The sequence below is a fragment of the Callorhinchus milii genome, unplaced genomic scaffold (assembly GCF_018977255.1).
Source record: "Callorhinchus milii isolate IMCB2004 unplaced genomic scaffold, IMCB_Cmil_1.0 Scaffold15, whole genome shotgun sequence".
NCBI lineage: Eukaryota > Metazoa > Chordata > Chondrichthyes > Chimaeriformes > Callorhinchidae > Callorhinchus > Callorhinchus milii.
This window is the reverse complement of record NW_024704756.1, coordinates 11,975,032-11,987,290: the sequence shown is the minus strand read 5'-3', so window position 1 is coordinate 11,987,290 and position 12,259 is coordinate 11,975,032. Positions and strand designations below refer to the sequence as shown.

Below are 12,259 nucleotides of genomic sequence, written 5' to 3'. Positions count from 1 at the left end.
AGATACAACTACTTTAAATACTCAGCCCCCAAAAATACAATGCATGGAAAAGACCTCCACTGTACAATGCTGAAGAACAGCGGAGATAAAGTGTTCTTATTCTTCAAGTGCAAAGGCACTTCCAGCCTAAGAGTAAATGCCCAGTGGCTTGTGTGGGTACTATAATTAATGTCCTCCGTCAAAAATGCCCTTTATGTCCTATATACCATACAAACAGCTCACCATAAAAAAATTAGGTCTTTGGAAATTTAAAACACAAATCTTATACAATATGACCAAATTGTCAACACCAGTGGTAAGCAAAAGAAATCAAATTACTGCAACAAAAATAGGATATATTGTGTATATATGCCAGGGACAACTAAGAAATAGAAATGAATGCCACATCCAATAATTATATGTAAGATTCTTCATTTATACATCAGTGAAATAAAACTATACTGAGAATCAAGATTCAGTCTCTTGTATTTACGTTCACCACTGATTTACCTTTAATGAGTCAAAACGTTGTTGTATTGAAGGTCTATTAGAATAAAACATACTGTACTTTTAGTTGTTAAGCTATATTTTACAACTGACTGATTGCAGTCTGTTTCTCCAGCACTTCGAGGTAGTCTGGTTCTGTGTGAAGCTTCCCTTGGATGGAAAGGTTTTCGATTTTCGATGGTTCCCCAAAATGTTTTCTCGGCGTCCCATATAAAACTGTTTTATTTAATCTGTCCTGATTTTGGCGCCTAACTTCGTACGACGGAGTAAACTGGCGTTTAGGTAAAGTGCAGAAACTGTAATGAGCATTCAAGCTGCTTGGAAGCTCTTTATCTCTTTCTGCAATGTTTTGATACAGCAATTCAGGCTGCCTTGGAGCCAATGGCTGTTTCTCTAACAACTCAACCGTGCTTATTGTATAAGTAGGATTTCTGAGTTGATTTCTTTTCTTGACATCGAGGCCACTGTAACTTAATTCATGTAGGTCTCTAAAATATGTGACCTGGTCATTTTCTCTCTGTATATAGATTGGATTCTTGCACATTTGTCCCACAGGATGGGAAATGTAGTTGTATACGTGTGCTTCTGTTTTGTCGTTTGGACCAGCATTGTACGAGCCATACTGAAGTTGATACGAGCTGAGATCTAAGTTGTTGGCTGCACTGTTGTGGGCACTTTGACTGCCTTTACGTCTTTTCAGCACAAAGACAAACAGACCAGCTCCGAAACAGACGGACAAAATAAATACGACCAGTAACCCTAAAATAAGAACCGAGAGTGGAACTGCACTAGACTGGGCTGGTCCTGGACTTGGGGACTGGCTATTGCTCTGCGCAGCATCTGAGCTGTATGTAACAGCCACAATTGTGGCAGCTATTATATCAGAATGTTCTGGGCAGATGTCCTCATTCCTGAGCGGTCTCAGGAGTTTCCCTGCGAACCTCGCTGGAGATTCACAAGTTATTTCATTGACCACAATGCTGGCACTGGGTTGCTCCATCCAGTTCTTCAAAGCGATGATCTTACAGGAGCAGTCCCAAGGGTTTTCCTGAAGATCTATCTGAACGAAAGCAGACAGTTGATCTAGGACACCCTTCACCGGCAGATGAGAGAAGTGGTTATTCCTCAGGTTCAGCCTGGTCAGATTTGTGCCAGCGAACACACTGATGGGCAAGGACCTGAGCAGGTTGTTGTTGAGGTACAGCAAGTGGAGGTTGGCCAGGGAGTGAAAGGTGGACCGCAGAATGTCCTTGATCACGTTGGACTCCAAGTACAGATACTGCAAACGCTTGAGTCCCTCGAAGATCGCCGGCGACAACCTTTCGATGTGGTTGCCGTTGAGATACAGTCTGCGCAGGTGGGTGAGGTTGCCAAAGGCACCTTCCTGGATGGCAGAGATCCGATTGTTGCCCAGGTGCAGCAGTTCGAGGCTGCCCGAGTAGGTCTCCAGGTCGCCGAGCCGCACAGTGTGGAGCAAGTTGCCCGTAAGGTAGAGCTTCTTCGGCTGCGAGGGTCTGGGCTGCAGTTGGCTCATGTTGCTGATGCTCCTCTCGTGGCAGTGCACGTTCAGCCCATTGTCTGATGCCTGGAGGCTGCAGGAGCAGACGTCAGGGCAAACGACCGGTGCTGGCGACTTGGTCTGGTAGACCATGATTGGCCCGAATATCTGCCGGTCCTTCGGGACGCGGGGCGTGGGTCGTTTGCGGGGCTTGGGGGGCCTGGCGGCGGCTTTGGGCGGCCTGGGGGTCGGGGTGGCCGGGGGGCCGGGCAGACGCGGCCAGCGGGAGTCGGGGGGTTGGGGGACCCTCAGGTTCGAGTCGACCGGGCTCTTGCGCGGGCAGCATTAGTAACTACTGACCATAATTCTTAGTTGGAAAGTGATAATATCGCACTTATTTCATAATCTTGATCCTTTATGAATAAATTACTTGTTGGAAGAAACCCTTGGAAAACAAAAATACAACAACTTTTCTAGTCCCAAGCGATTGATTGATTTATAAATAATACAGCACTGGTGAATTAATAAAAATAGATTGTTTTGTACAAACCCAGCACACAGATCTAGCTTACATTTGTTGTATTTTAATGCAATACAGATACAACTACTTTAAATACTCAGCCCCCAAAAATACAATGCATGGAAAAGACCTCCACTGTACAATGCTGAAGAACAGCGGAGATAAAGTGTTCTTATTCTTCAAGTGCAAAGGCACTTCCAGCCTAAGAGTAAATGCCCAGTGGCTTGTGTGGGTACTATAATTAATGTCCTCCGTCAAAAATGCCCTTTATGTCCTATATACCATACAAACAGCTCACCATAAAAAAATTAGGTCTTTGGAAATTTAAAACACAAATCTTATACAATATGACCAAATTGTCAACACCAGTGGTAAGCAAAAGAAATCAAATTACTGCAACAAAAATAGGATATATTGTGTATATATGCCAGGGACAACTAAGAAATAGAAATGAATGCCACATCCAATAATTATATGTAAGATTCTTCATTTATACATCAGTGAAATAAAACTATACTGAGAATCAAGATTCAGTCTCTTGTATTTACGTTCACCACTGATTTACCTTTAATGAGTCAAAACGTTGTTGTATTGAAGGTCTATTAGAATAAAACATACTGTACTTTATAGCTCTGTAGATGCATATGTGTTGATAGATCGGACTTATCTAAAACAGAATTAAAAGAAACTATATCAGTGTATATGGATTGAACTGAGCAGTCATTAGAAACTGATTGTTTTTTTAGCAATGCCATAACATGTGAAATTTAATCCGAATTTGATACGATTTTGGGAAAACCAGCCTTAGCATTGAGACAGAGTAAATTTCACTATATTGCATGACATTTTGTTGCACATTACATTCAGATACACTCGACCATATAGCGTTTGTCTTTCAGGGTGTGCTACGAGACTTCCCAGCAATTAGCTTGCATGATTTTGTTAAGTAAATTAATTATTTAGTTAACGAGGTAGGCAATCCAGGAACAATAATTAACAGCTGGCTTGAGAGATCAGACTTGCCCTCATTGAAAGTTTTGAATTTGGTGAAACACAGATAAGCAAATGATTCAACATTCAGCTCATCTTTAATCTAAAAGCAGAAGAACAAAATATAGAATGGGAAAAAGCTGTGTGTACCGTCAACCTTGTTCATTGCTATAGTTAGTTTGAACTATTGCTGGTGTCCTAACCTTATTGTTTATGCCTGCTAAATTGAATCATTGAGCAGATTTCTGAGCTAAAGGCTTCTTTCTGCAGGAGCTAATCTTGCTATTGCTGCAAAACCACACTAACTCTCTGCTAAAAACAGCAGCTTTAGTCTATCTCTCCTTATCGTGCTATCGCTTTAGATTTAGATAAAGCCATCTTAGTAAACACAAGATGCACAAATTGAGCTTGCATTTAGTACCCTTAGAAAATAAAATTTGAGTCTACTTACATCTTATACAACTTAAGGACACCTGACAGGGAGGGAGGGAGTTACAACACCTTCAAGAGTTTTCAATGATATAAGGAGCTGCAAACCCATTCATGCTCTTGTTGTCTGCTCTAAATTGCCTGCAGCCCTGATGTAGGAGACTGATTTATGGTGGACTTCTTTCAATGAAGGATTAAATCCATAATGCAATGCTGGCGTATGCTCAGTGAGCCATTTGAGCGAAAGGAAAATAAAATAAAAGAAATACGAAAGTTATATCTAAAATAAAAACTTATATAGCGCCTTTCATGTAGGAGAATGTCTCAGAGTGCTTTGAAAAAACAGATCGTGTGCTTGAGCAGGGAGGCAGATAGATGATAATCAAAAGTAAAGAAAATGTAAAATGCGTGAGAAAGTGGATCATGCAGTGTGTGTCAGATGTGCATTAGAAATGGCATCATTGGAGAAGCATTTTTGAGAGTCTTGATTTTCTGCTTCAAACAAGATTCTAGCATTCACGGCCCATTGTGTAAATCTGAACTCCTGAATCTGGGTCTATGGATATGGGTGTGCCTGACTGACCTGCAATAATTCCTGTATGCAGTTCTCTGGATCTGAGCACTGTAAAGTTGAGCATTACTTTTGATGATTCACTTCATCAGTTTTCCAATTATTGAGGTTCTGTCACCCTTCTTGAATGTAAGAACCACATTTACTTGCTTCCAAACTGTTGGAACCTCACCAGTGGTGATTGACTCGCTCATAATGTCTGGCAGAGCTGCACAAATCTCCTGTTTATTCTCTCTAAGTACCCTCTACTTTTATCTAATCTAGAGAATTATTGGCTTTCAACCAATTGACCTTATCAAAACACTCAGCCTCATCAAAGTCCTGGAACTCAAACAATGTTTCCATACTGTTGAGGAGGGGTGGGGAAGCAGGATTTTTAGTGTCCTCCCTGTTAAAAAAACAGGAAGTAGTTGTTTAATATGTTCGCTATCACCTTTTCTAAGTTCAGTCTCTTTTTCAACCCACTTTGGGTCCTAATAGTTTCCCTGACTAATCTTATCATGTTATAGTATTGATAGATTTTTTTTTGCATCATGTTTTGGTTTGCTGCTATGTCCCTTTTCAATTCTCTCTTGGCTCTCCTAAACTTCGTTTTTTTTACTTCTCTCTATATAGTCTTGTGTTTGGCCTAGTGCTAACTCTCTCCAGCGCATCTTTGTAAATCTTGCTTATTTTTCTTAATCACCCTTTTTAATTCTAGCCATAAAGATGAGGCAGTAAATGACACGAGAGATCATATGCTTTGCAAATGTTCCATTGAGCTCTTTTTTTGCTTAGACGTGCAATTCTGCTTGTATTCCTATTGGCATAATAATATAGTCAATTTATTATAAAATGTAAGGTAAAATGCAGTGTCTTTTGAATTGGTAATAATTGTGCTTTCACGCTTGTTGTAGGTTTTTGAAGAAATATATGGTGATGAGGGATTAACAGATACAAATCTGGAGAGATAAATGTCAGAAGGATATGATAATGTTGCTAACAATGCTCATGCATACAACATGTTGGTTTAACATATGTTAGGATATAATATGCCTTACTAATAAATGTCAATACTTGTAACATAATTCTCTTCATTTTTTTGCAATAACTACTTGACTCCCTCGTCCCCCTGCTTGGTATCCAACATTTGTATGGTCTAGGTAAACACACTGAGACACTAGTCTATGTGACGGGCACTGTATAAATTCAAGTTGTTGTTATAATATGCTATCGCTTTAACAGCTAGGTCAATAAACTGTATTAAATGATTATGAGTCCAAACTAGGCAATTTCATTTTTAGCACTTTATTATTCTATACACAAGCAAAAAGATCTTATGTGTATCTTGGGAATGCATACGGTTTAGATTGCCTTTATTTTACTGTCTGGTTTATTTCAAAATCTTGATCCCTCAGTTGCCTGCATATTCTCTGCACCAAAAACAGTCAGTAAATAGCAGGAAATCAATGACGCCACATAGTGATGTTGGTCTATTGCTTTCTCTGTGCGGCAACATTCATTTCTATTGAGCTATTTATTTTTTCTGAAGTGCATAACATTCAATTGTACAGCATTTTGCTATATGTAGACTTTTCTCCACATATTTCCCAACACTTCAGGTTTATATAAACACAATCTGTAGAGCAATTTCTCTTAGAGCTGCTGCTATGAGCTGCTGAGGAATAAAATGCAGAAATTGTTCAATTCACCATCTTGTTTGTTTAATCAAACTATCTGTTTAATTGCATCAAGCTTTCTGACCAAGTTTTGCAATTAAACAGAAACAACTGTACAACAGTATCAGATGTTCCTTGAAATCAGAAAAATAAAACCTTCTAGTCTGCTACATTTAATCTCAAGAGGCAACGTCAAAATGGAAATCATTAACAACTTCATAATGCTGGATTACTGAGTTGATGATGAGGAGACAAGTAACAATACTGTGGAGACTGATGTACGTCTGATAAACAAAATGTGCAGTCTGGGAATATACACACAATATGTAAAATAAAATTGCTTTTATCTTATTGTGTTTCTGGGTTATTTCAACATGTGGATCCCTCTGTAGCATCAGGCTCTTTGCACCAAAAACAGTGTTCAACCTACAAGAACTCAATGTCACCATAAAGAGATGATACAATTATGAGGACAAGGCAAGTGTCATTAATGGTGTCCAATAGGTACACAAGGATCTGTTTAATGTCTCATTGATGTGCATCAACCTGTAAATGCAAAAGAACGTAGAAAAGAATAGCTTGGCATTGATTTCTGTGACTGATGGAGTTGATGGTACTGAATCCAATCAGGGGACTTGATGCAACAGCCAGCTGGTTTGTACAGATGCCTAAATGGCTTGTTTTTAAGCAATTAGGTAACATACTCTGCAGTACAACTGTACATTTTACGATTTATTAGAATTACCTGGGAGCAATCGTTATCTGCCCTAATTGATGTGGAATTTAGAAACAGACGTTTCAGAAAGAAATGCAAGATAAAGGGAAGTCTAATAGTCTATGATGGAAAACACATCTATGCAAATGTTGATGATTGTTGTGATAGTCCTACACATTGTATTGTGTGTATGCTTTATCATTGTATTTTATTCCCTTCAGTTTAATTTTGGAAATCACCACATCGCTGCTAAGATCTTCATAAATAAATTTTTCATAACATTTTCCAATTAACTCCATTCCTATGCTGAAGGCAATAACTAGTGGTAGTAATCCAATGAGGTATACAGTAGTTCAGTGAGAAACAACTGCTCTCTAGTGTGTCTCATCCACTTTTCATATAGGAGCCAACACAATCCATTTATTTATTGGGTAGAAGTCCTCAGGCTCATCTTGTTCTGCCGAGCTTTCACACAAACTTTCCAGCAGAATCTGGACATAGAGTATTGAGCAAGCAAGGTCGGAATGGCCAGAGCGGAGGCCTCAGGTGAGCGAAGTTATGTTTCTAAAAGGGACACACAAACATATCGCTTATGTGGTCCGCGGAAATTTTCAAATGTGGCATCCAGCCCTCAGAGGTCAAAAGGTCAGACCTCCTTGATCTAAGCCAAGATCATACAAAAAACAAAATAAACTTTATAGAAAAATGAACTTGACACAAATTGTAAGTGAATGTTACTGTGCACACGGTCTGTGTTCATCTTTTACAATTCAACACATCAGATGAAAAACAGACAATCAAGGTTTATTTCTGCAATTACCTTGTTAGAGCACTCTCTTTGCAAGCCAGAGACCTGAGTTCAATTCCAGGCAGAGGGCGAAACCTTGGCAAGTTTCCTTACTCCACACACCTAATAATAATCCCTCCAAAACAAAAAACAATAATAAATTGGTCATTTTCAATCTACGACTGTTTGTGGGACATTGCTGTGCGCAATTGGCTGCCGCGTTCGCCCACAAATATACAGTCAATTCACTTTACAGTGTGTTCTGTGAAGCGCTTTGGGATGTCCTCCCGACGTGAAAAGCGCTATATCAAATGCAAGGATCATTATTATTATTATTATTATTTCTACGCCTTGCAGTAGCATTCACTCACTGAACTGATCAACACATCACCAGAAACCGGCAGCTCTTCACATAAAAGAGTGCAATATGAAGCTGTGTTTTTCCTGACATTATTGCAAGAACAAGCTGTGTCCTATTTAGAGCTTTTCATAATCAGCATCTAAGAAAATGCATATCATATTTAAGACTTAGTAGTCCAATCAATAACTCAATATGGTTCAGTGCAGTTTTGAATTAAACAAAGTGCAGGTTGTCAACCCAATGCAAGAAGATGAAGTCTCTGTAAAACCAGCAAGAGCAGAGGGTAACACATTTACTGCAGCTTAGCCAAGTACCACAGTCACTGCGTCAACAATCTTTTCCCAACCCAATGACCTCCTTGTATTGTTACAGTGCTAGTTAAGACATAAATACCTTACTTCCAGTGATCTTGAATAAAGAGGATTTAATCACAGTGTTTGAAATTACAGCCTTGAGATTGACTGAACATTCAAACATAATCCTCATGAAATGTTGATGGGGTATCAACTAATAATCTGCTTCAGTGTGCAGTGCCAGTGGTGAGACATTTGCTGTGTTTGACAGCTGAGACGAATCACAAAACAACAAGATACTGACTCCAATTACAATGGAAACTAACACAAAATAATCATGATGGAAATTTGCTTGCATTAAAGGAAACATTTAAGATAGCAAACCAAACAAATGATTTGAACTACAGTTAAACTAAAGCATTCTGAGCTGCTAACCTACGTGGAGGGCGCTATACAAGTGCAAGTTGTTGTTGTGTTGTCTTTAAATTGAACTGCTTGACTTCAGGTTGTTTTTAAGGTTAACTAAACTGCCCAAGGTTAATTAGTGATGTGATGTACTGTGAGTAATGATAAGAAACAAATATTTTTGAAAATTCACAAAACAGGAGGCACAGAAAGGAGATGCCCAAAGATGCAATGGCAATGAGGCTTGAAGAATCAATTCTATTGGTGGCAACATTTAGAAAAAAATGTTTGACATAGAATATGATTAATATTGCAATTTTTTAAATAAAAGTCTCAAGCAATGCTAATCCCTCACAAAAGTTATTGAATCAACAACAGCTATCTTATTATACAGTTACATTACAACTTTCTCTAAGCGCTTTACAGAGTAAAATTAATTAGAAATGAAGTGAATGCTGTTATGGAGACAAATGTGGCAGCTACTTTGCAGAAGCAAATTAATCAGGAAGGAGCTTGTAAATTAAATAATGAATTGCCAAGATAACAGTAGAGAAACGTAGTAATTGGTTCTATTTTTAATAGGGGCAATTCTGACCAGCACAGCCTTCTAAATATTGTTCCTTGGAATTTCTTGTGCATAATGTTACAACTACCACCATGAAATAAATTAAAGTACAAGAAGGACATATCGGTGCTACACAAAACATTAAAAGCACATTTGGAGCTTAGACAAATGTTCATTACAGTGTGATTCAAAACACAGAGACATTATGTAGGATTCAAAGCAGTAAAATGGGAATCATTTATACCTTAAAATACTAAGATCTAAAGCTGTCGCCAGATAAAAGATTGTAGAGGCACATGATTCAAATATTTTAAATTGTTTAGTGAAGCAATTGATCGGATAATAATAACAGTCCCATCATTTGGATAGGATAAGTTTCGAGTGTAAGTCAATAAAGATGTGAAAGGTGGCTCATCTGTTATTTCAGCCAGTGAGGTGAAAGATTTTATAATATCCACATTTTGGAAATGGTTGCAAAAATTGTGCATATATAATATATATAAAGTGTTTATTTTCCATCAAGGGGAAATACACGTAAAGATGTAATGTAAAGGAATGAGATACTACTTTGGTCAGTTTCTCAGCACAAAATCAATGAAGCCTACAAACATGTTTTTTTGCATTGCTACTCATTATGTTAAACTCACTCAAGCATTTAAATGGCTTAAAACTCCTGTCATTAAACTACTAGCATAATATGATTGATTTTAATGGCTGCCTATGTGTGTCAGATATATTTTTCTTTCTAATTTAAGTGTCCTGCAGCTTCATATGCTCTGTATATTACTGCCAATTGAGGCAATTCATTTCAATTGGTTTATTGATGGAATTAGAGCATTTTTGGACTCCATAGCATTGGCCCCTATTAAATGTTCAAGGGAATTCCATTATTTCCGGTCACTTTAAAGACTGAAGGGCTAAACAGGTTCCTATTGTATTGATGACATCGTAAAAGTAGTGATGGATGTCCAACATAATGAAGTCAAGGCATAAATATCTAAATTTATGACGTGCGTTCAGTTACCCCAAAACATATCCATTTGCTAAGCCCCAATTCCTTATTAAGGAAACTTTGAAATACAGTGAATCAAGTACAAAATTTATAGTACACTGTATAGTATACTCTGTGAAGGCTTTGAGACAGCCTCCCATCGTGAAAATTGCTATACCAAATATAAGAATTAATATTTTCCTTATTGGAGCTCAGTCAGTTTGTGAGAAAAATTGAAATAATGAGATTCCACTGTTTCTATTTGTCAAAACCTGGAAGAAATTGAGCATGAACAAGTGATTTTCATTTAGACTATTTTCTCATTTACGTTAGCCCATTTCAAGGATAAGTCTTGTCATTTGTCTTATCTTACTTTCGGTCAACCGAATGGCTGACTCATGTGGAAACCTATCATCATATTTAAGAGTATCCAAACTGCAAATTCTGTGCGGCCCAACTATACATGGAAATTCATGAGATATTCATTAGACTCTCTCCTTGTAGGGGTACATTGTGTTTACCTAATTCCGGAGAGTATTAGGTGCTCATTGGCAAGAGCTTGTCCAACTAGGACCACCCTAATGGTTAGGGCTTTGGTTTGCAGGGTTAACAGGAGCTGAGTGGAAAGAATCCCTGCCCTGGTGAATGGTTTGCCCTTCTAAGACTTGCTAATGAGCTATGATATCATCAGCAGTTCCCTGGAGTATTGTGGACCTGTCTAGCTCAAGAACTGGGCTTGATTCTGACAATCCGTTGCCAAATGTCTCACCTTGAAGCCAGCTCAACTCCAAGGAGACACCACTTATCTCCTCCCCAAAGAGGATAGTCTCCTGCTGGTTGGATTGTATCTTGCCATGGTGCTGTGAGCAAAACGATTAAAATAAAACTTAGTGCCAGAGCTTGATTCATTCTAAAATGTGAGAAACTGCATTGTGTTTTTTTTTCCAGTGATTGACAGTTGAACAGTTTGCTGGTGGAACAATAATTTTTCTGCAAGGTGAAAACAAGTGGTGAATGTGGAGGTAGCATCTTTATACCTTTTGGCAATATTTCATGGCTTATTTTTGTACTGAATTAAAGAGGAATCTGTATGAACCCCTTCCCTAACCAAAATTATTTCTTCTAAAGCGTGTTATTTTTCTAAAAATCTAATTGTTAAGGGCATTCATTCAGTAACAATAGCAAAACAGGAGCAGGTGTGTTATGCAGTTATGTTTAATCCAAATCAACTAAAACCAAGAGTGCAAAGATATTTGCTGCAATGTTGAAAGATATTTTGCAACTGCCACCTTGCATGATACTGAGTGTTGAATGAGCACAATGCTTTCGAACAATATGCTCCTTGGACTTAACTCAATAACAAGAGTAATGAGAGTGAGCTCAGTTATAACTGAGTAACTGTTATAATAATGGCACAAAATGTAATGACTTTAAGGTGAGCTGCATCTCACGTGAAGGTGCATGGCAATGTATGTCAATCTATGAGCAGAATTGGTAAATCCTAACCCTCTGTAGCCCTTGGTGAAGGCTAAATGCTGCAGAATCTTTGCTTCTCTCCCTCTTCCCCAAAGAATTTGACATTGACATGTGTTTTTCTTTATAAATTGTAGCTGCACCGTCTAGACATTCGTGGACTGGACTCTTTCCTTGTTAAGTTGCATAGTATTCCAGAAGATCGACACTCAGGCCCTGATGCCAATTCAAAATGCACTTGCTTTTTATGGTGTCCTGCACTCCAGCAAAAACTCAGACATCAAATGACATATGCTGCTTCACCAGTTTAATGTTTGTTCAAAATTTTACGCTGAGTACCTTTATTTCTCAGCTGTTCTGTGCTCATTCACTCACCATACCCATAACTGTCCACTTCTATCTCAAATAATACACCAACAACAACAACTTTCATCCATATAAAAACAGCCTACACGTGAGGTAGCATCTCGGAGTACTTATCTGCAAAATCAGCAACAGACTTTTTGTTTGGTGGCAG

General features: G+C 38.4%; 1 protein-coding gene across 1 annotated transcript; it reads right to left on the bottom strand.

Moving 5' to 3' along the window:
- Positions 1-14: 14 nt before the first annotated feature.
- slitrk2 (SLIT and NTRK-like family, member 2) lies at positions 15-2,323 on the bottom strand (the record flags this gene model as incomplete). Its single annotated transcript, XM_042340821.1, has 1 exon — positions 15-2,323. A coding segment is annotated over one exon (1,755 nt), but the record flags the coding sequence as incomplete, so codon positions are not given.
- Positions 2,324-12,259: the final 9,936 nt, after the last annotated feature.